The sequence below is a fragment of the Hippichthys cyanospilos genome, chromosome 7 (assembly GCF_059441005.1).
Source record: "Hippichthys cyanospilos isolate Australia breed blue-spotted pipefish chromosome 7, RoL_Hcya_1.0, whole genome shotgun sequence".
Taxonomy (NCBI): domain Eukaryota; kingdom Metazoa; phylum Chordata; class Actinopteri; order Syngnathiformes; family Syngnathidae; genus Hippichthys; species Hippichthys cyanospilos.
In genome coordinates, this window is record NC_142375.1 from 18,460,897 (window position 1) to 18,485,791 (window position 24,895).

The window sequence follows — 24,895 nt, forward strand, 5'->3', positions numbered from 1 at the left end:
TCTCTACATACGTATCATCAGTGGAAATGAAACAAAAGCTTGAACATCCAACGCCAGTTTATGTATTTTCATTGACTTATTTCGCTCCAGAAAAAAACAAAACAAACATGCTAGGGTGGCATTATTATTTTTGAAGAGCAAGAAAATTAGCAACTTGAAGTTTGCACGCTGGACAGCACCAGTGACAGCCTTCAAACAATAAATTTCACCTTTCTACGAAAACATGCTTTCTATCTGCACTTTTTGAGGCCTCTACATGTCAACCAACATTTTAGCGGTTCCACACATTGTTTGTTGATCGAACCATGTTCAAATTTCGTGCATGGTATGTGGTATAGCGGGTGTCACTTTCTAAATATTTGCCCGAAAGTTTGAACCTTATGCAACTTATTGACATTAGCAAATGTGAATCTTTTGTAATCAAATTAGTGTATTGCTGTTGTGGTGAATTCTAAAAATGTCCTGTATTATGTGTGGCATCGTGTACAGAAATTTAGTGGATCATAGCACCGTGAGAGCTGTTAACATTTTGTTGGAACTGCTGCCAGAAGGAAAATAGCGTTCTCGTTGAGTATATATATACACTCTGTTATTATAAACATTCAAGCATTTTATCAGACAGTTTTAGCTGCGGAAATTATGCTATGACGCTTCAAACTTCATAAAGAACACTTAGTACACCATTAACATCTTCTGTTAATGTAAATGACGCTTTTGGATGTGGAGGAGCTGTTCATTTAGAAAACACTCACTGAAGGTTGATATCCATCAACCTAACGGGTGCTTTCTCACAGAAACAAAGACCCCTTTTTCCAGTACCCCATAAAGGGTGGATTGCGTTTGCTGGGAAACCATAACTGCTGACGTGACATATTTGAACAAGCTTCTAGCATTCATAAAGCACTTCTAGAGTCTATAAAGACTCATACAGTGATATCATATCAGGAGAAAAATAAGAGCACTGATCTACAACAGATGTGCATTAAGTTCTACTGGTCTGCTTACACATTCTAATTGTGTTAGGTAACATCCCATTAAACAGTGCATCAGAACATTGGTGGGATATGTGGCTTTTTGAGAACCTTCATCAACACACTTGTGTTCACTATCAATGTGGATAATCGCTAATATTAATCAGGTTGTTGAGATGCTCAAGGCCACCGCACAGAGCAGCTGGCATCCACTAATCTCCAACCTACAAACCTCTTTTTCTGAGCACAGCACGGTTCTATTACGATCACAATGTGGAAAGGAGTTTAAATGGTGGTGTGTTTCTCTCCTTCCTCCTATTATGAAATATGACAATTGCGCAGCTTCGGTATTAATATTCATACGATACAATATTCATTATGCACTTGTTGAATATCTGGTATTAAGGAGCGGGCTTCAAAGAAGCATTTGTGACATCACTAATGATATGAAAGCAACTCCTAATCCCAGATTCTGCAGACACAAGGAAGATGCAGAAACCGGAAGGCTCCAGAGCATAAAAGCAAGCCTCAGTGATAGAAATTCCACTACCATGACTTGTTTCATTTGACATTTTCATTTGACAGTTTTTTTAAGAATCCACACATATGATCCCAGGTCCTTATTTATTTATTTTCAAGTGTTTGGCTAAAGGAGGGTGTAGAATGGCTTGTATTGAATGAATTAATCAATTACTTTAGATAATAGAACACGCAAAAAAAACAAAAAACAAAAAAAACATCATATAGGGTCAACAAACACTACTATTTTAATGTACACCTACACAATGTTATACGTACCGATAGTAGTTAATATAGAGGCAGGAAAGTATAAAAATAGATCATGCTGTTTTGCTTTGACAGGCTGTGAAGCCTGGAAGGAGTGACAAGGCCCTCCAGTTTGTCACCACCATCACTCTCTGTCACACAAAAAGCCTTTTGTCTAGCACAATGGGGTCACCCTCTGTGTTCTTGACGGCCTGAGCCCAGTCGGTGTTCACTCAGAGAGTCAGGAAGGAAGGACGATGCTTGAGGATGCAAAGGGACTTACTTAAAGGGTAAGATTCATAGACCCCATGAAAGATAAAGATTTCAACTAAATAGTCATGTAACCTGGGGTTTAGTTGCATACGTCCTCAGTCCGCTTAACCACTCAAAAGCACACGTCAAAATGAGTAACGTGCGTGCAGAGGTTAAGCAGCTAAAGGATGCTTCTTATTTGTGTGCACGATAAAGTGCCGAGATGAAAAGTAGTACTCGATCGTGAGAAGGAAACATTTGTGGTTTTAAGGCTGAACAACCAGTTCTTTTTCAAATTAATGAACTCATCTTTGTACAATGTGACATCATCTAAAGTTATGATCACGACCAGTGCGGGAATAGAAAATATTGGGAGCAGATGGTATGTTTGATTTGAAAAATCCAGTTGTACTGTATTATTTGTTTTATATCGAGATAGTTTGTGACGCAACTGGCCGACTTACCTTGTAGCATGCATCTATAAGCAGACTCTGAGATGGCGTAGATGTGAGGGGGCATCTCGTGCCTCTTTTTACCCCGGTACATTTCCACGATGTTCTCAGAGTAGATGGGAAGGTTTTTGTAGGGGTTTATGACGACACAGAAGAGGCCAGAGTATGTCTATTGAAAAAAAAAGAAAAAAGGAAACATAATTAAACGAAATGCAATTCCGGTGGCCGCCATTTGTTTATACTTGCAAACAAAAGCTGCTGAGGACTAAAAAGGCAATGACTCCACAAAAAGGAGATCAGTATAGATCCTGATGCTTCTTGTATACATTGAAAAACATTTTGTATCAATGCTTTGGTAATTAATGAATGACCGAAATGAGATAGTGAGCCTGATGCTGTAATCCACAGCTGGTGCGACTAGATAATGTGAGCAGACATGCAATTGCAGACAAACCGGCCCTGGTAGGGTTAATCCTTGAACACTCCATTAAGTCAAGAGTGCATGACGCTGTGGAGTAGACGCCGACAGGATTAAAGCTATTTCAAACGCATACTGTATCAATGACTGGGATCAAAGGTCTTGATTCACGAGGAAACAAAACCACTCTGACGCTATACGATTCAGATATGCATCATGACAATGTAAGCAGATTAAAAAAAACATGGAATCAGATCTCTGCATGGAAAGCAGACAAAGAATCTGCTGCCATTGCTAGTTGCATTTCAATGAATGTGCAAAACAACAGAAGCATTCCAACTGACATAAAATACTCAGGTGTGGATGTCAATGAGGTCACCAAGATCCTCTTCTTTTTTGACTCGGCACGTTTTGTAGTTCACTGCCCAAATATTGCTTAAAATTTGGAACACCTAAATTTGAGCCATGCCATTGATGATACAGCCCTAATGTGGTATGCATTTTCTACTTTAAAAATCATTGTGATATCCCCTGCAGTTTGGTAGAGTAATTCTTCCTTGCCGCCATTTTAACACAGCATACGTCTGCAAGAAAGGTCTGTGTTGAAAACTGAAGTACAAACATAGTTCTGACGGAGATTAGACGCGGATATTTTTAGTCGACCTCATTTTAAAGTAGACTACCCGACTTGGTTTACTTTTTCCCAGAACTACACTCAGGTTAAAAATAATCATCCTTGTTAAATCACAACCAGAACAAAAGTTTGACCATATAGTAGTCAACTAACCAGCTACAAAAAAAAAAAAAGAATGTTTATATTTACAAAATGTTCACAAATTTTAGTGAAACAAATGTATATTCTACATTTTTTCAACATCCCCAGATGGCTGCGGTTCTCCCCACCCTTCACATATCTTCCATGTGAGCAGATTTTGATGTAATGTGTGCAACAAGCCAACAGAATACAGTATTTCTCATGCGATGCAGTATGTAAATACCGTAAATGACTCTTCTAAACCTATCAATATCCAAAACTTTATAGTTGGCATCGACTAAACATCTCATACGCATTGTGTGCCACAGTAACCCCCCCACGGACCCCTACAGTGGGCACAGCGCCAGACAGACGGATCACCGCTACCGACCCAGCATGGGCCACGGGCGGTGGGGAGACAGGAATGACTCAGCTGGCTGCCCTTGACAATGGACCTCAGGGGGTATTTATGGAATTAACTGCCTTCTGAGGGCAAGAGGTTTCCCGCCTAGATGGGCAGTCCTGACTGGACACTAGCCAGTGTCTGCATTCATCACTGAAAATTACTATTATACTGAAATACAACACTTTTAAGACTATTTTTTTTAGACAGACTGGGCACAATGTACATCATAGCTCATCACTATGATGAGATATTGCGCTAAGGTAGGAAATATGAGCATTGAAACGGTCCTCAGCAAACGGGGAACGAGCAAACAAATGTCTGTGTGCTAAAAAAATACTTTTGCAACATAGAATCAGATTTTCCTCAATGAACAACACAGAGACCGTTCCTCCCATGTGCTTCATTCAAACATAACTTGACCTCACTTGCGCCATAATAAAACACAAAGAACAAAAACTCAATTAGAAAATCTACACAACTGAACAGGAAAATGTATACAATTATATTTTTCTCTGAAGAATCCACAACACAAACCTGTAATAAGAGTAACATTGATCTCCTTTCTAATGCAGATTCTGACAGCTGTTAGTAGAGGATAGCGCTACCCTGGACATTTTCACATAATATCAACCAAAAGACCTAAAATTGTGATGGTAAAGCAGTAAAAGTCCACATTCCAAACATAACGGATAGCCAGAAAACAACTACCGCAACTGTGGAATTTCAAATGTAACAAAACGAACGGTTTGCGTGGGACCGCGTGATCCCACTAAGTAAACAGCGTGTCAAAAAAACTTCAAAGCACAAAAAGAAAGACATTACTTGAACACAATGTGGCCTTGAGGGGTCGACTGACTTTTTCTGCAAATTAATTTTGGTCTTGGCTTGAAATGTTTTACTATATAACCTTTTCCATGTTTGTTTATTCAAGTGTGGCATCACAGTTCCACAGGCCTCAGGTAACGACCAATCACGGCTCACCTGTTTTCTGACTTTGGTCATGGTTAAACCCGGAGGCACTGTGATGTCATTTTCAACAGCAAGAGCTGGTGAGATGGTTTTGAAAGGGTGGGTTTAGATGCTTCTTTTACTACAAACGCAATATTCATCCGACAGAATATAGTTTAAAAGTAGCAAACTTGCATTTAGTAATGCGGAATAGTGCCATCAATAAAACAGACTTGACGTGAAACCTTGGACAGATCCAATCTTGGAAGATGTTTAAAAGCAGGCGTGATATCATGCACCAAATTTACACTACACGTTAAAAAATAAGAACACCAACGTGAGCTGGGTGAGGGCGGCTCACACAAATAACTCAAAAAATAACTATGCTTTATTGAGCATATTTTCTTTTCTACTGAGCCTGTCAAGTGCTATCCGAGCAATCAGGGAGGAAAACAGAATTTAATGCTTGCGCATAAAATTTGACACTAGGGGCCTTAGTGTACCTCATAAAAAAAAAAAAAAAAATAGAAAAGCCCTAAAGCAACTATGTCTTTCCTAGCTAAAAACACATGTTTAGCAATGTATCAATAAAACTCTAAACATAATTGTGAAGAAGATAGACAAATTTAATGATGGTAATAAGTGATCTAATTGTATAATTGCAGGGCTTTAGGGTGGGCAGGCACTCATCTGGATGTGTTTTGTATGTTCATTTTTATTAATTGATCTTGAGGTGTTTGAAATTGAAATTTCAGCTGAGTGAGGCACTTTAAGCATAATTTTTTCAGTAACTTGTGCAGTTGTCCAGATTGTTAATCATGTGTCCATCAATATAGTATAAGATACGAAGAAGAAGAACAACAGTGAAAACTTTAGAAAAGTTTGTTGCAGCTGTTAATCTAGAAACATGGATTTATTTTGTTTCCTCCTCAATATTGCAATTGAAATCTACTTGCATTTCTTGTCAAATATGTGTCCAAACTAAATTAACAAAAGAATGTTTAAATGTCAAAATTGCAGATTTTCATGAATTGCAAGTGCGTTATGCGTTACGCAATCTCCTGCAAAAATGAGAGGTTCCTGGTAAAGCAAGACATTTGTAACCACCGTAGGACCAAACTACTCACGTAAATGAGGCCCGAGTAATAGCGGTCTTTGAGGTTGTGTAGCACGGAGGCTTCGTTCAGGCAGGTGAGCTCTGCCATGTCCTCCACTTTGCTGAATTTGGGCGGGTTCATCTTCTGAATGTCATCCTTGTTGACCGACGCCTTCTTCCCGTTCTCCGTCAGCTCCACCAGCACCTCGTCGCCGCGCTCCTCGCGCACGCTGGCCGCCTCAAAGCCGTGGCGCTCCGACGGGATCCATACCAGTCTCTTGGCGGTCCAGTCGGCCTGCGAAGCCGGGTTGTAGACCACGGCGCGGTCCACAAAAAGATACCGCTCCGGGTCCTCCTGTCCACTCCTCTGCGACATTGCTGGCGGTCCTCGCTGGGCCACCTGCAGCCGACACACGAAACGTCACGACTTCAACGGAGTTTATTTACGCTAGAAAGCACAAAATGACTCGACAGCTCCAAGCTGCGTAAGTTTTGGTCACAAGCTCTTGTTAATCATTTGTAATGGCTGAGTATTTGAAGGGCCCCACTGACAAACAGAAAATAGAAATGAATTATGAATAGGATTGGGTTTAATTTAGCTCTAACAACCGGTTGATCATGGTAGATTGATCTTGGGGAAAAGTAGATCTTGGAACAAAAAGGTGTGGGCGATGTCTTAAAGGGATATTTTAACTATTTACGTAGCCATTTTCAGCAAGAAAAGAAGCATATTTTATCATGAATTTGATAGGTTCATTATTTTTTAATGTTAAGGCTTGGCAATGAATTGAATGCATTTGATTGATTTGGCACTTTCAAAATCAAAGATTTTAAAATTGTGGAATTGAGATTTTGTTAAAAGTGGCAGGCTGAAAGGTGGTCCACAAGACAAGTTTGCAACAGATACAAACTTCCTAATTGTGGCATTTAACCCTCACATTTTACTTGGACAAAAACTTAAACTTTAGCTCCGAACAGGATGTTGTCATGATTCAAAAACTGCAAGCGTTTGTCAGAATATCACACACGCATACATATTTTACTGCCACTGTAGTAGCAGCAGAAAAATGCTACCTAATGGATTTGTGGGCATCACAGTGAGGAGGAATAATACTTCATTCATTTATTTTCTCAAAGAAAAACAAAAAAAACAGATGAGACAATTACCTAGGTATCAAAAATATTTTGATTTATGAAGGAATGACACGCATATAATGCTTCTGCTTTGCTTACAATGTAACTCATACATATTTTAGTCTGTAATGCCCACACAGATTTTGAAGGCCTTCACATAACCAGCCCACATGCACTGGAACATAACCATTTAAACACATCCCTAGAAAGCTCCACTGCAGTGTAAAAATCATTTGAGATTAGGGCTGTAACTAAAAAATTATTTTCTTAATCGCCTCAAAACGACTAATAATTTAATCATTTAATTCATCCAAAACCAGGAAAAAAAAAATTAACATGAGTAACCCATAAGGTTTGTTCCAAAAATAAATCACAAATGATGGTATTTTTTTAGATTATAAATGCGATCATTTATATATGTCAACTGGCAGAGATTTATAGGAAAATGTATTGCATATACCGCAAGTCAAAAGTTTGGAAACAACCTGCAATTCTTCATTCCAAATATTTCTCAATTATAGATTAATATTTAAATAATTGAAATTATAAAGAAACATTATCCTCCAAGCTTTACTTTATTAACACCACTAGCTTGAAATTCCCGACCTCATAATGCATCTGAGGCCATTTGAATTTGTATGTATTTCCAAAAACTTGACTGATATGGTAAATGTGTTTCCAAATTTTTGTGAAAAACCACTAACGAGCAGTGTCTTCATATAAATGAATATCAATAATTATTAACCCATACATCTAATGTGCAGACGACCTGACAGGTTAGTTAGTTAACAAACTAACTGGGCTCTCGTGCACACCCGCAACACTCAGCAGGTCAGGCCAAAATATATATTTTCATCCAATTATTTGATGACTGGATGAGATAAGACAGAGCAAATGATTCGACACTCCTTTCATCAAAAGGTTTTACTACAATTATACCTAGTTTTTGTCGTTTTTATTTTTACATTAAAAATAACTCAAACATCATTGTGTATTTTTCAAGTTTAGTTTGAGTTGTAACTTTTAGTTTCACCAACTGTAAATAACCTTGTTTGACACACGGTAGATGTAGATGATGCAGTCTGACTGCCTTAATGAAGAAGAACCACTCCGGGCAGCGAGCCTGCTCATCATGTGGGGCAAGATTTACTGGGAGATGGAGAACCCGCGAGCAGGTCCCATGCTTGAACCCAGCAGGCGCCTGTGGGACACGAATGTGGGTCAGGTCATGGACTAATAGTGAGGAGGGGGCTCGGTGTGGGGGCTGCTGTGGTGCACTGCATCCCCTTAGCAACAACAGAAATGAAACACTAGTATAAAGGGGATTGAAAATAGCAGGCAATTAAGTTTGGCTAGTATTTGTGTGCCTTTAAGGGGTGTGGCCTTGGTGGTAACATCAGGAGTCAGACTCAGTGATTGGATCAGTCCATTTCATTACATTTATTTTTATTTGTGTTAGTCTTATACAATTCAGTGGGGTAGTTGTTAAAAAAAAACCTGATTTGTGTCATTTTAATTTCAATAGGCAGCAGATTCTTTTTTTTTTGAAAAGAATCAAGTCTGAAAAACCTCAATTTGAAGGCCAATGTTCATTGGAGTCCAGCGTGGTTTGATACCGGTGGATTCACCTTTCAAAAGATATTTTTTTTGTATTTTTTTTCCACGGAAAAGGTATTTTGGATGTTTATTATAATTTTCTGTCTAATTTCTGCAATTAAAAATATTTTCCCCGATGCATTTCAATAAGCATAGATTTCTCTGTAGCGTTCCCTCATTTATCTTGGGGTTATGTTCCCCAAAATAACCGCAGTAACCAAAAATATGCTTATTTATTCCACTTTTGTTCTCTTGCTCTTTTTTTTTAAATGCATTTCATTAAAAAAAAAAAAAAACTTTTTTTTTGTCTCGTCAAATTTAGGAAAAAAATACCAAGAAACATAGCAAGGTAAACTTGCAATTGATAAGATCATAAAAGAAAATCTACGTAGTAGAGGTTGAACATTTAAATAAAGTGCCTTTTATTGAGTGGTCTGATTTAAAAGAAAGAAAATTGCAAAAAAAATAGTGATCTAAATCTGCAACAGTAAAAGATACTACGTTCACAAATTAAAATCCGAGATAGAGTGAAGCCGCAATCACCGAACCACGATGTAGCGAGGGAACACTGTATTTATAAACTACTGCAGCTTGCTGACGAGCTAGCTTTAAATTGCAGTCCACCAAAAGACGAACCAACTTGAGTAGCACCACGCAATAAACGCACACTTCAAGATTCCAAACAGAATGAAATGAACAAAAAGAAAAACATTAACAACCACCATCGGATTAAACTTGGTGAAAAGGTGACTTTTTAGGGCTACTTGTGACTGAATCCCATCATGGGTGTGGGCGGCTCAAGAGACGTCTGGGTGGAGATCTGATCAAATAAACGCAAGGCGGACAATGGCCGCACAGCTTCAAACTCTCGCTACCCTCAAAACAAACGCCTTCATTCCGCAAACTACATCGACGGAAAGATCACTCTAAGCCGTGTTTTTTTTTTCAAATGTAGCGACGCCGGTTAGCATTCGTTCCTCCATCATTGAAAAGTCACGGCACAATAATCCGCTAGCTACAGTTTACGCACACCGCTGCTAGCCGCGACAAGTCGCTTGAAAACGATTGTTGAAAAAGACATTTAAAGCCATTTTGCAGCACATACCACAAGCAGAAGGTGAAGGAAATCCTCCCGTGGAGTTAACCAGTATCCGCGTGGAAGAAAGTACAATTCGAGATAAAAAGAGTCCCTTCTTTATTGGCCGCTCTCTCATCAGTGGTCCTCCACCATCCGGCACCCGCCTCTCAACCAAACATTGGATGGCCCCAAGGGAAGGATGGCACGTCGGCGACGCCCATAACGCAAATCCGCAATCTGATTGGATGACTGACATATAATACCTGACTGTGATTGGTTCAGTGCGATTTCCATCAGTACAAACAGCGGCATTGCGGACTTACGGTTGATGCTGCTACCGGTGCTAGTTTACCTCATCCTTCGTTGTTCCATCCTGCAGAGATTTTTTAATATTTTTTTCACAATTTTTACAATCGAGTGGTTGCATAATGTACAGGGGTTGAATTACTAACATTTTATGCCATAAATGTAACCATTTCTGTCCATGTCCTTTTTTGTATACATCGGGTGGGTAATATTTTTATTATAATGTTACTGGTGTAAAACTACAAGTTACAACGCGGAAACCAAAATGAACCAAATAGAAGGGAAACAGGTTTTTTTTTAGGTTTAGATTTAAGTAATATTTTTCTCAATGACGCTCTCTAGCGGACTTTAAGAGACATTGCATATAGAAGGGGGGGGGGATTCTCAAATTAAAGGCAACATTACATTGCCAGTTTTAGCAGTATAAAGTCAATTATCTGTCGTGACTTTTTATAAATACTGAATGTATTTTTCGCGTACAGTTCATAAATCAAAACATACTTTCTACTTGCTGTGAACAGAAAATGGCATACTCAAAAGTTCAGGTAATAGCCTTTAAGGCTCAGTTTGTGTATATCACATGATCAAATCCAGACATGTGTGACGTTTTGAAATTGATTAATTGTACGTGCTATATACCTGTACCGGTATTTAACAACTTAGGCCTTTGTTTATTTTGTAAGCATTAGGTGTATTTACTTAGCAATATTTTTAATATCATATTAATAGTACTGGCGTAAAACTACAATAGTTTTTATGTAAGGCAAACTTAATATTAAGAGGATTTTTATGGCGGCCTCTAGCGGACATGGTGAGACCATTCCTGTAGCAGGGAGTTACTTAGCCAATTTTAACCGTAAAAACTTTATATTTTTGTATTGAATAATTTGTAAACAAAATTAGCCAATTTGAATGCCACAATTAAATAATTTGGCGCATTTTCAAATATTTTTTTGTAATGACAAATTTATCTAATTAATTTCGCTCCTTAAATCATTTATTTATTGACCAGCATAGGTTATTGCCTGATGTGACACAATTTCTCATCAGACGACTGTTCTTCATTAAAGTCTTTATTAGTTTTCACTAAATGACTGATATGATACGTTGCAAATTTGAGGCTTATCACCTTGATTGTTCCACATCCTCGATGGTTTCCGGTAAGTGTGTATTCATTGTCTCTGGAAGCAAACAAGTAGACAGCCCGCCGGCCAAAGCCACAATAAGAAACACCAGAGTTGGTAAGCCCAGCCACACGTCTTCCAGGAAGTAGATCAGCGGGCTTACAGCCACACCAAGTCGGGCCATAAAGTTGCTGAAGCCCATTCCATTTTGCCTGAGTCAACATGAAAGCGTTTATTTATCTTTTTTACTTCATATTAACATCACCAGGTTTCAAAAACAAAACAAAACAAAACAAAAAATGGCGGTACACAGTGGTCACAGGTAAATTGATTATAATCAATTTAATCATTGAAAAAATGTGAATTCATGATTTTATATCCAAAATAGCAAATTTGCATATTTTTCTACCCATTTATCTCATCAAAGTAGAATCACAGGAAAGTCAATGTAGTAATTCCTATTAAAATGCATCTCAAAAATTGTAATAATGATTATTTTATATGGTCCAAAATTATTATTTTTGCACACAAAATCTCATGCGTCCAGCTGCAATCACATAGAAGTGTCAAAATCGTTGCATTTTGAAATTTTACATGTTTTAATCATCTGCAGGAAATTTCAGTTCCGTTTTTTTTCCCCCATTTATTCTTTTATAATAACATAAAAAAAAATCAAAGGAATTTCCATCATTTGTAACATAATGCCACAAGGGTTAAATGAGTAATGAAAATTTCAGTTCCGTTTTTTTCCCCCCATTTATTCTTTTATAATAACATAAAAAAAAATCAAAGGAATTTCCATCATTTGTAACATAATGCCACAAGGGTTAAATGAGTAATGAACAGTTTTTTTCGGGAAGGGGAAAAGGTCCAGCCGAGACACAGGTGACGAGCCTACAGCTTTGAAGAAAAACAAAGCTTTCACCGTGCAATACCAGGAGTCCTACTTGAAATGACTTCAAGCGGGAGGAATAAGAGTGAATGAGCGTTTCATAATACTGTACGTCCCAGCAGTGGGCTGGCAAACAGTGAACTAGGATATTCTCAACCTCACCTGCGACCTTAACGAGAACAAACTATGTATTTAATAAGTCATAGAAGCACGATGTCAGAATTGCTGGAATGTAGCGCCTTTCAAGATTTTAATGGTTAACCGTTCTGAAATATTTTCTGTTTTGTTTCTGATTTTTTTTTTAATTAGTTGTGTAAACTTTCCCCCAAAATACTTTTTACTGACCTTGTGACAGTAGGATAGAGTTCTGTCACATATAGAAATGCAACAGTAAAAGCCACTTGGGAAAACATCTTGCCCAGTGCTCCAACAGCTGTCAGATAAGCGCCCTTATCTGAAAAAAAAAGACGGACACAAAATATAGCCATTTAAATCTCCGCTTCATACACACACGTTTCACTCACTTACCAAGCGGGATGAACAAGTTGCACAACAGACACAGCCCGGTCAGAAAAAGTGCGCCGGCTTGACTCAAACGTCGCCCAATGGTGTTCAGAGTTAAAAGGGGGAGCAATTTGGCGGGAACTTCTGTGGCACCGTGAATAAACTGCGTCAAGTACATGTTCACACCATATCCGGACACGTTAAGGCTGATCCCATAGTAACTGCACGATATTCCAAACCTGGAAACGCAACATCAGCAAACAAGCTGAGGATCAGTTTAATTAATCCTGGCAGCCAATATAGTGATCGCGATTATAATTCGATTAAATGTGCAGCCCTAATTTCAGGATACAAAAATACCAGGGGCGTAGCCTGAAATTTTTCTGTGGGGTGACGTCAGTGAGGGGTGGTGAAATGCACAGCCAAAGTTTCATTAAATAATCTAATAAAGTGTATTTTCTTAGAAGGATTTAAGTATGCAGTTAATATGAATAACCGGCAACAAAAATGGCAGAAAATCACAACATTTTCCTTAAGGTGTATTAGTGGCAAGAAGAGTGGCCAGAAAGTAACAAAGAGTGGTCATGATCATCTCAGGCCACCGTATTGCTCCGCCCCTTAAAGAGGAAGATGTGTTTACTGTACCACGCAATTCCCGCAAGCACAGTCCTTCTCCTCAGCTCGGGAGACCTCACCAAATCCAAAATGGAATATTTCCTGTGTTTCTTTTCCACCACTATGACTCTGGACAAATTCTGCAAAGCATAATCAACCAATCAACATGAATAAAGATGTTTAACGTCAATTTACCCATGAGGGATGAGTCGGCACCTCGGCTTTGAGTTGATCCAGGAATTCCTCTTTGCGGTTGACCTTAGCGCAGTTCCTTAAGTAAAAATAGGTGCGATGGACCTTTCCCTGTGTTAGAAGCCATTGAGCTGACTCTGGAAGCCACCTGATATGGAAAAAAGAATTAGGCAAACCTTTTAAGTTTTGCCACCTTTGCTTGAGCCAACGGTTTCTACTTGTTTGCTTATTTGCTTACCACCACGTAATAATTGCAGCTAAGAGTGGAATGTTGACAACAGCCGTCAGGTACCTCCATTCATTCACCAAATAGGCCACAGCAGCCAGCAGCATAGTGTTCAGACACCAGTCCAAGCTTAATAAAACCGCTACTTTATATCGATGCCTGTTCTCCGTCCATTCTAAACCTAGTATGTAAAATATACAATTTTATCAGACCTTATTCAGAAATGGGATTATCAGAAAAGGCTTTGTAACAATTGAACATATTTGACATAGGGCTATATATGTATACTGTATTTAGAAGTAAATCTTTGAATTCATAAGAAATTCTATAATTTACACTTTTAATGCTAAGCATGTTTTGACACTAATTTAGCCTAAATAAATATTTGAAAAAAACAAAACATAAATAAGGGGTTGAATGTCCGGACTCTTTAAAACGTAAAATTACGTCTTTAGGATTGAACGTCTGGACTCTTTAAAACATAAAATTATGTCTGTGGGATTAAATGAGTTGATGTGATATATAAAGGCTTTTTTGCATACACAATTAATCATTTTAAAAACACATTTTCAGTTGCTGTCGCCTGAAAATGACATCACGCGTCAACTTTATGAAAGTCACATGACCAACAGGTCACAGCTGAGACAATTTTCAGCGACTAGAAAAAAATATCTTTATTGGTATTAATTGTACATGAAAAAATAATTTAGTTATCAAACTAATGATGCATAAAAAAAACAACTTTTTACAAAAAAATGGAAAATATATAAGATTTATCACTTTAAGCAAATTATGCATAAATAATACAAATAAAATGCCATTTTTTTGGATTAATCAAAACCTTTAAATAAATGTTTGTTAGGATTATTTTTCCGAATTTGACATTACATTTTACGAAGCTGACAAACTGTTGATCATAGTAAACGTGGCGTTATTGAACGTGTAAAGAAGAATCAGCCTTAACTTCAAACTGACATGATTTAAGACACTCACAGAGGACCACGGAGATCATGATAATTCCAGAGCATCCAAACCCCGTGAAGAACCTCATGACTGCAAACATGATGAAATTATAAGAAAGGGCACTCGCCAATCCGAAAAATAATGCTGTCACATTGGACACCAAGAGCATTCTTTTTCGGCCAAACCTGCAAGACAGCGTTTTTGGAAAGTTTGAAATCAATTTTTAGAGCAATCTACATTACAATAAACAGATGGTCATATATTCAATTCACAGTTTACTGTCAAGTTCCTCACTAACATTTGTTTTCAACGACAAAACAAAAAACAAACAAAAAAAAACAAAACATTAAAAGTCTTGGCCAATGTTTGCTAACCTTTTGGCAAACTCAGGTGAAATTTGACCAAACATTGACGACCTTGAAAGAACCTTGACAAGATCCAAAGTGCAGCTAGCTTCACGGTCACCTGCCGACAACGTTTGCCCCAGAGGAGAAGGTGGCGACTTTTGACCTTGTCGGGATTCATTCAAAATCACCAACGTTCACCAAAATGTTGCAGAAATGGAGTTTGCCAGATGTTTCTGTACAGTCCTTGCCAACCTTTTGGCAACTTTTGGTAAACTCCGGCGACTTTTGCAAATGTTAGCGACACCAAAATGTAGACAGATGTGGCACTTCCGGGGTTTATCCCGACAAGACCAGGAAAATCCCTGAAAATCAAAAGAGTCGCAACTCTCCCTGAAACTCGCCAATGTTCGCCCTTAAGAGGGATAGTGGCTGAAGGAAAACAAACAAGTACTACAAATACCTCAAACGTTATTCAACTACACTTCTAAATTTAGAAACATTTGAATATTTTTGCTCTCATACAATCTTCAGATGTAATTATAATGTGAGTACCATATTTTTCAGACCAGTGGGTAAAACTAAAGAAGAAGGTTGGCCACCTGAGATAACATCCGTACGTGTGGCCCACATTCTAAGTGCGCCTTAAAATCTGAAAAATACGGCAAGCTCAGCTAATTTTGTTCAGCTTTATTTGAATTGGTGAAGTGAATTCAAAGTGGCATGCAAACAAACATGAACAAAGCACTTTAAAAGAGACCAAAGTAGAACTCAAAAAGACCTGTCACTAAGACTGCCAAACACCGCCGCTCCGAGCATGACACCCACGAAGAAGATGGTCGTCGCGGCTCTGTTCAGCCTCCTTTGCTCACAAACAAGATCCCACTGTGGGTTGGGAAGCAGTAAGAAAATCAGTCAAACATGACGGAGACACTTGACTCTTTTTAACCCCTGGGTGTCAATGCTCATAAAACTCTAAATTGCTATTAAATAAATTCCATTTGCAAGCATTTAGAAATGAACACATTCTACCTGTTTGGGCAATCTAGAGCACAGGTGTCAAAATCAAGGCCCGGGGGCCAGATCCGGCCCGCCACCTCACTTTTTGTGGCCCGTGAAATGCTGAATAGACTTCAAAGTTTCTGACTAAAATACCAAAATTGCAAGTTGTCTTTAACTTTTTAAAATTTCGGGGAAGAAAAACAAAAAATTTCGTATTCCCCAAATCTCTTGAACAGTTTTTGTCGGCTTCTGATTTCAAATCTTGGTAAATGTGTGACCAACACACTTAATATTTATTTGAATTCGCCATCATTCCGGCCCTCCTACAGAAGCTATAACTACAATGCGGGCCAAAAAAAAAAAAAATTGACACCACTGATCTAGAGCAATTGTTAGCCTCCTGGCGTTTTTTAATTTTTATTTTTTATGCATTTTGTTAGATGTGTCTAGATCAATGGCTCAAATCGGGTCGAAATTGACACATTTAGGGGTATAAACAGCCAACTCACCTCTGTGGCTAGAGTAGATTTGATGATGGACGTATCGTAAACCCATCCATGCTGACAAAATACAGCAGGTAGGCCAGTTGCGTTTGTAGAGTTGAGCAGCAGATGATACTGAGGTTCGGTAAACATCAAACAGGAGCTCAGCGTTCCGTCATCCTGGACTGGAATACTGACAGTCAGTCTTTGCTCGGTGGAAAGATTCCCCAAAACACCCCCGTCATCTAAACTGCTGATGTTGCAGTGGTGCGAAGGAATAAAAGCCACGAAATTACTCAGCAAAAATTGAAACGGCAAAGTGAGACGAGAAAATAAAATCAACAGAATCAGACGGAGCTGGAATTTTCCCAAACCATTCAGTTGCACTAAGACGTCGTTGAACTTCATCTCATAAATGCCGGTTGGAGCAAATATGTGTTCCTGTGCTCTAATCTGTCTACGTGCTTTAATCTGTCTATGGAAAATTATACTACTCGCATGACTTGAAAACCGTTTTTATCTTGTTTGTGATGTTCAGTAGTTAATATTTGATGATGAGTTAAACTTTGAAACTAAGGCTTACTGTGTATAATTATTTTAATCGCAAGCACTTTCATAAAACGGTATCGCAAAGGGAAATATTAGCAAAAAAACAGCTTTTGTTCATAAAGGTTTTGCGTGCTCGCATGAAAAGCGCCAATTTTAACTCCAGAGTGTCCAGGAATTTTTCCCTAGCCTGGTCTTATTATCACCCAACTTGGGCTGACTTTGAAAGGGTCATAATATCTTCAAATATAAATATATATTTACTTTCGACCCCTGAAAATCTTCAATGGAATCAGCCCTATCCATACATATGTAAAACATGTAAAAAAAAAAAAGAAAAGGGGGCAACCGGATACAACCTACGTATAATTGGGACAAAACTATGTTGGTGGTGAAATCTGTCAGGTTTCTGGACACAAAAGCGGGACCATCCCGGTTACAAAGAATTTGCCTGGTCAACCATTCTTTACCTAATGATAGATTTGCCATACTAGAACTAAACCAAACCGGAGGAATCTGTGAAAATAGCTACTGTAAGCAGAACAGTGTTAAATCTATCTTTAATAGGAAATCTGTATCCTCACAATGTGTATAATCATTTGTGGGTCAGTCAACACCGAAGTGCTAATTGCTACAACAGTGAAGTTGCTGACAAGCAGAGGAGAACAACGGCGTCATCGATGTGATTCCGATGTTTTATTGGGCTGTCAAACATTCATTGTGTTACACCAGAATGCTCCAATCCAGAGATTTTTCCTCATCGCTAAAATCGCTGATTCTCTGGGTACATAAAGCTCCTACATATCGTTCTCATCTTTAAACTATTTACTATTATGTTGACGATGACGACTTTTAAAGTAGGGTCAGTTTTTCAGAGAAGTTTGTTATTCACGATCCCCACAAATGACGAGTCTGTTCATCAAAAAATTCTAAACATCAAATGGCGAAAGTGAGTTATTTACATTTCTCCACTCTCGGTGACCCTGACGTGACCTCGTACTAAACGTTCTTTGTGACGGTGATCTCTGTACAATTAGTAACAGTGGCAACATGCAAAACACATATTAACAAAGCATTTTAAGATACCAAAATCGAAATCATAGAATAGAATCATAACCGCTCGTGCCTTGTCCAGGTTTCCCTGATGTCTGTTATCGATTTGTCAGCCACAATAAGGTGAACCCGAACAATTTGTGTTTCTGAATCTTTATTGAATGATATCATATAGAGCAGACAGCTCAACATTTTCCTGTGTGATAGTCTACTTATTAGAGAGAGTTTTGCTCTACTTTTTCGATGTGGAGTCTGATCTTCTGAAAGATAAAGGAAAATATATTGTCAAGTCCTAACAAGGATCGACAGCAATAGTTTTAGAACATATTACTTTCTCTGTTCCACGTCTCCAATTGTCTCCGGGAGGCGGACGTTATTTGTCTCAGGAAGGAGCAGGGTCAACAAACCAACTCCTGAAGCCATCAGGGAAAACACAAGTCTTGGGAAACCAGCCCACACATCCTCAAGAAGAGCCACCAGGGGCGATACCGACACACCGAGTCGTGCTAGGAAAGAACAGCAGCCAAAACCATTTTGCCTGTGTAAAACAAAAGGAAATCCGCAAATTTAAAGAAGTCACACCTTCTAATGGTACATTTTTGCTCGCAAACACAACAAAAGAACCTGAAGAAAATCAAAAGTTGACACACTTGTGAGTCAAGGTCTGCAGATTGCGTTTTACTGACCTCAATACTGTCGGATAGATTTCTGTTGTGTACAAATACAAAACCGTAAACGCCGCTTCAGAAAACATTTTGCTCAGTGCCGCCACTGCTGTCTGAAATGCTGCCATGTCTGCGAAGAAACACGTTTACAAGACCACTGACTATATTATTTCCCCTATTGCGCTCTCGTCACTTACCAGCCGGGATAAGTATGTTGCAAAACAAACACAGTCCAGTCAAAAGAAGTCCGCCACTCTGATTCATCCTTCTCCCAAGTTTGTTGATAGAAAAAAGGCAGAAAATCTTGGCGGGAATTTCACTGACGCCGTAGATCAACTGGGTAATAAAAATGTTTACTCCAAATCCAGCGATATTCAGGCTGATCCCATAGTAACTGCAAGCTACTCCAAACCTATAAATGAAAAGAATATTAAGTGTAATTCCCAATGCTAAAATCCCAAATCAGTGGAACCTCTGAAGTCGAAGTTCTAACAATTCAGAATATTTTCAATTATATTAGGGCATTATATTAACACAATAGAAAAAAAACAACAACACAAATGTAGAGTTGATACTCAAAAGGGGTAGGTTGAAGTTCAAAGAACTTATAACATCCTATCCCTCATTGTTTCGCCTTCGGAATCTTCAGCATACTCCAGAAATCCAATCTTAGTTCCTTGTGCTCAAAATCAGTGATCTTAACCAATGAATTCTCCAGCAAACAATAGCCGCAAAGTGAAAGATGCTGGGCCAAACAACATACAAATTTCAAAAGGTTTTGACCACATTGAAGGGCAAAATCCACCCCAGTTTCTTTTTAGAATTTTGGTCCACGTGTGAAAGGCTATTTGCAGATAAAGCATGGACCAAAATGGACAGCATAATCTAAAAACGATCACCTATTTTTGGACTAAATTTGTACACCATTGGGTGGGTTAAAACACCACCAATTTTTTTCTATTTTTTACTGGACTAAATAAAGTCTAATATGGACCAGATTTAGCCTAAAATCCAATGTCCAGAAGACGTTTGGTGCTGGGTCGGCCATCTTGAAACAAAACGTGCGCGACCTCAGAGGTTCCACTTTACTAAAGTACATCAATGTATTGCAGGCTCGGCATTTCACCCCTCGATGTCAACGTCGACCCAATTTGGGCCTCTGATATTGACAGCTAACAAAAAGCAAGAAAAAAACTTCAAAGTACAGTAGATTGTCAAAACATGTAGAGGTTCAAAACGGCACCATGGGTTCATTCTTAAATACGTGCAAATTGGATTGAATTTTATGGCAAATTTTCCACTAGGGACCTGTATGGCCATCAACACCCAGGGGTTAAAGGCACATCAACAAAGTCCAGCATGAGAAAAATCCTCTTATCTGAGCCATACCACACGGTGCCAGCAATTAGAGTCAGTTTCCTCAACACGGGAGTCCTCACTAGATCCAAAAAAGAATATTTTCTCTTTTCATTTTCTAGCTCAATTATTTTCAACAAATCCTGCGGGAGGTGGGAGAAAAAAACTATTCATTAAAGACATATTTTAAACAAAAACGGTGTCATCCGCCGACAGTTACCTCAGGTTTGAGGTCATCCATAAACTGCTCTCTGCCGTTTACCTTTGCACACTTGCTGAGGTAAAAATAAGCAGGGTTAACCTTTCCCTGGCTTACCAGCCATCTGGCAGACTCTGGAAGCCACCTAGGTAGAAAGCGCTTAAACATCATGAATTCATTTTTAATCACAACGAGATGGATTCTTGTCCTTAGCCTGGCTGCAGGGGGTCCGTGAAATAATTTGGGTGTTTAGGAATTTACATCATTTATCTTTAACAGTTATGGATTCGTGCCTTGTTTGCCTTAGTCTGTTTTTGGCGCCACCTTTGGCCGCTGTTGATAGTGCAGTTTGTGGTGGGGAAGGACACCATGCAAATGTTTTACATTGATAATAATACTTGTTCGCATCTAATTCATGTAAAGGAAAGGAATATCATTTATAATTCAACTGATTCATTTGATTGACTGATTCAAATGATTCATTTAATCCATGCAATTTGTGTAAATTTAGTAAGATGTATATTTTTTGCATTTACCAGTTATCCAGAGTTATTGTATGTTTGGTGTATTTTCTTTTCTTTACAGTTTGAAATTGAACTGAATTGTGGAAGTATTCATGACGCGTCAATAAAGAAATCAATTCAACCAGTTTTATATATTTTTTAAAAATGTAAAAGTTTTTAAATTTGAAAATATGTGTTTTGTGTCTATAATTGCAAAAGCTAAAAGTCGCATTTCGTTTTATAAGGCAGCAACTTTTGGGGGGAAATTGACTTAGTTTTTTATAAGGAGGCATGCATTTTGCAATTGTTACTTTCTGAATTTCAATATGGCTGAAAAGTAGCAAACATACTTGTTGTCGATATGAATATGTTGCTGAATAAAGAGTGTTTTTTTTTCTTTCATTTGCAATGGAGCTCCTTGGAAAATTTACTTTCTAAAAGGGGTCCCCGTCTCCAAAAAGTTGGAGTGAGTCTATTATCTTAATATTTTGAGATCGCCAAGCATTTTTGTTACACAGTGCGACTGTAAAAACGTTTGTTTGAAACCTCAAAGAATGACGATGACGCAATTTTCTTACCACCAAAGAATGATTGCTGGCAAGAGCGGGCTGGTTGTTGCGGCCATTAAATACCTCCAGTCATTTACTAAATAGGCCAGAGCAGCAAGCATGGAACCGCCCAAACTCCAGTCCATGCTTAATAAAATGAGTACAGATGACCGCCGCTTGATGTCCGCCCATTCTATACCTACGATGAGAGATCATTATTGGCATCACAATCTATGTTTAGAAAAAAGAACATTTTCTAAGTTGGTGGTAAGTCAAGTTTAGTCAGCGTGTTAAATATTTAAACACTTTACCTATGCTGCAACACGTGTGTACTGTACTTGATTAAAAATTTACTAAATGTAAAACTTGGGACTGCTTAGTTGAACTTTAAAGGGACAGTGTGTAAGATTTAGACCGGTTTCATTAAAAAGGAATAAATTAAATGATTGTAATTTTCAAATCTTGCAAATGAATGTGTTTTTAATGAGCAACAGTACGTTATAAATATAATCATAGGTCTAGTTATCGTTAAATTATATGACGGGGGGGGGGGGGGGGGGGGGATGCAGCACCTCCTGCTGCCTGTAATGAAAAATGGTTTAAGTCTTACACACTGTCCCTTTAGGTCAATCGTGTATTTCCATGAAGAGGTTTAAGGGAAATAAATATGTTATCGTTTTCAAACCAATCAAAGAGGTGTAAATGTTTTTTTTTTTTCCACAATAATATATTCTATTGATTAATATTGCATTTGTGGAACTTAAATGAAGGTGCAAAATCCACCATTTTTTTCTCAGGTGGCATCCATTTTGCAAATTGTCAACTGAAAATGACATCACACCTACTCAGGCCTAATTGACCAATCATGCCCCAGCTTGCAAATGTCACATGGCCAAATTCAGAAAACTAGTGCGCAATTGTTATGTCATCTTCAGCCGACGGCAAGAAGCAAAATGGCAGCCCGCTAAAATGGCAAAAATAAGTGAATTTTGCTACATAAATCATATTCCACAAATACAAATGTGTTTAGAACATAGGGGCCACATACATTCTAAAAAATAAGGTAAAAAATAGATAAATGTAACAGCTCAAAAAAGCGCTGACCTCCAAATTTGGGTCAATTTCACCCAACTCTTCGGGTTGTTTTGTCCAAAACAACACACAAAAATAAGTCGTTTGGCACAATGACAACCTCATAAATTGGGCTGTATCGTATAAAGCAACCAAGAAAGATGGGTCAAACAAATTTTGGATCGGGCCTTTTTTGGCCCATAATTATGTTATTATTGTTAGAGGATTTTTTTTGTTGACTTTGCCTTTATAATAATTTATAATAATATTATGATCCAATTTTTTAGGTTTTCTTGTATAAAAAGCCTCATTTTTTGGGGTTGTTTTGATAAAAGCAACAGCATTTGGATCAAATTGTCTTGGCCCATTTTGACCTGCATTTGGGTTATTTTTAAACCCAATTGTATTTGGAGTACTGTCGAGAGATAACCATTGTATACGGAGTCTCCAGTATGCACCAAAATATAGCAGAGAAGAAAATTTGGATGATTGAACCTTTACGTGCATACCAGTACCACAAACGTTCCCATCCTCACTAGAAAGATTCATATGCACCTGAGAAAAACTTCTGCTATACAAAAAAAAAAAATTTCACCTGGGACTCCATGGCAATGCCCCCAAAAGTCCAAAATCAACCATTTCAACTTAAATTGATGAGTTGTATGCACGATATAACTCACAGAGAACCACTGTGATTATGCTGACTCCAGAAGCTCCGAATCCAGTGAAGAACCTCATAACTGCAAACATGGCAAAACTAGTTGACAGAGCACTTCCGAATCCAAAAATCCCAGTGATCAGATAGGACGCCAACAGCATGGTTTTCCTGCCGAACCTGCCGGAAAGAAAATATGCAATTACAATCTGTCATTGCTAATGAAAAGATGATTTTGTATGCTGCAGCACAAAAGTACAATTTCCCATCGTAAATAAATTGAAATACACGTGAATGATGAGTACCTGTCACTGAGATGGCCAAGGATCGCTGCTCCAAACATGACACCCAAGAAGAAAATAGTAGCAGTGGATTTGTTCACACTCTTTTTCTCACAAACAAGATCCCACTGCAGAGTCGATTGATAGTTTAATTAATTAAACGATTAATTAAGGACGATGCTTTATTAGGAAAGTCAAATCCGACTCACCTCTGTGGCCAAAGTAGACCTCATGGTGGAGTTATCATAAACCCATCCATTCTGACAAAGTACTGTAGGTAACACAGCAGCTTCGGAGGAATTCAGTAACACATATTGAGGCTCGGCGTACATCTGACAAGAGCTCGGAGCTCCGCCATCCTCGACTGGAATACTCACAATGAGCCTTTCCTCACTGGAAAGATCCCTAAAAACAGCTCCGTCATCTAAAGCACTGAAGTTGCAGTGGTGAGAAGGAATAAACGCGATGAAATTGTTCAGCAAGAAGTGAAAAGGCAAAATTAAACGAGGGATTACCAACGCTAGCATAAGCCTATACTGAAAGGGCCCGAAGCCTTTCACTTCTGCTAGCACGTCATCGAACTTCATGGTGAAAGTACGACTGACAATGTGGAGCGAAAACAGGGCAAGTCTTGTAGCGCAAGTTAATGGACAATTACGGGGATCTGTCAAAGCTTGGTGAGACATTGAGAACAGTTTGGTTTTTGCTGATTTTGTACACATTTTGGCAAGTAATCTATTTTAAGAATAAATGAGTTGCCAGTTGCGATGGGGTACTTGCTGCAATTATACATTACAAGAAAACTGTTGGTGATTTCAGCTATCGTTAACCTAGAACTCAAAAGTAATAATTGACTTGAGAAAGAACTTTCCTTGCTTCTGTAAGTATTGACCAGAGAGCTGCCTTGGGATAATAATAATAACCCATTTACAGTAGATCCCAATAATTAATAATATATATATATATATATATATATATATATATATATATATATATATATATATATATAATTTTTTTAAGTCTTTGAAAAATAGAATTTGAGTATTCCAACTTTATTGCAAAATATTTTTTCAGTTCCAAGAATCTTTGCCTTCCAGAATACAAAACGGGCAGGATGCACCGCAAATTTTCTTCTTCATTAAATCTTCTTCCCCCTTGTTATTTTTTCCCTGTAATATATACAAGATGCAAGTTAGTAATATGTTCAGAAAGAGGACAAAGAAACTAACAAACTAATAACAAGTACATGAATGGCATTTTTAACAACAGACAGGTACTTTGATGAATTTTCAGGACAGTAGTTTATTCTACTTTAAAATTGAACATTCAAATAAAACCCAAGCAACATTAAAGAGGAAGTCAAGTCAAAGTTTTTTTTTTTATTACAAAAATATGTTTTATGTGCACCCACTAGTTTGTCTTGACTTCCCTTTTAATTAAACCAGTGAGAACGCTACATACAAACAAACATCGATAGAGGAGGATACCAGTCTTCTGT

At 38.1% G+C, this 24,895-nt stretch overlaps 3 protein-coding genes across 3 annotated transcripts in view; all 3 read right to left on the reverse strand.

Annotated features, from left to right (window-relative positions):
- LOC148421414 (myosin-10-like) overlaps positions 1-10,035 on the reverse strand; it is a 42,563-nt gene extending 32,528 nt beyond the window's left edge. The window contains exons 1-3 of the mRNA XM_088420516.1: positions 9,898-10,035; positions 6,094-6,462; positions 2,453-2,609 (exon numbers count right to left, since the gene is read on the reverse strand). Of these exons, the coding sequence (XP_088276642.1) occupies positions 2,453-2,609; positions 6,094-6,438 (502 nt within the window). The 5' untranslated portion in view covers positions 6,439-6,462; positions 9,898-10,035. The remainder of the gene's footprint in view (positions 1-2,452; positions 2,610-6,093; positions 6,463-9,897) is intronic.
- Positions 10,036-11,301: 1,266 nt separating this feature from the next.
- Positions 11,302-16,931, reverse strand: LOC148421415 (solute carrier family 22 member 7-like). Its single transcript, XM_088419928.1, has 9 exons — positions 16,548-16,931; positions 15,818-15,921; positions 14,723-14,877; positions 13,742-13,910; positions 13,528-13,651; positions 13,342-13,451; positions 12,721-12,935; positions 12,538-12,646; positions 11,302-11,512 (listed from the first exon to the last, which is right to left on the reverse strand). The coding sequence occupies exons 1-9, from the start codon at positions 16,926-16,928 to the stop codon at positions 11,302-11,304; spliced, it is 1,578 nt and encodes a 525-aa protein (XP_088276054.1). The 5' UTR covers positions 16,929-16,931.
- A 1,412-nt stretch (positions 16,932-18,343) lies between these two features.
- LOC148421416 (solute carrier family 22 member 7-like) lies at positions 18,344-23,984 on the reverse strand. The gene is made up of 9 exons (XM_088419848.1): positions 23,607-23,984; positions 23,422-23,525; positions 23,142-23,296; positions 21,421-21,589; positions 20,361-20,484; positions 20,174-20,283; positions 18,982-19,196; positions 18,806-18,914; positions 18,344-18,657 (listed from the first exon to the last, which is right to left on the reverse strand). The coding sequence occupies exons 1-9, from the start codon at positions 23,982-23,984 to the stop codon at positions 18,447-18,449; spliced, it is 1,575 nt and encodes a 524-aa protein (XP_088275974.1). The 3' UTR covers positions 18,344-18,446.
- Positions 23,985-24,895: the final 911 nt, after the last annotated feature.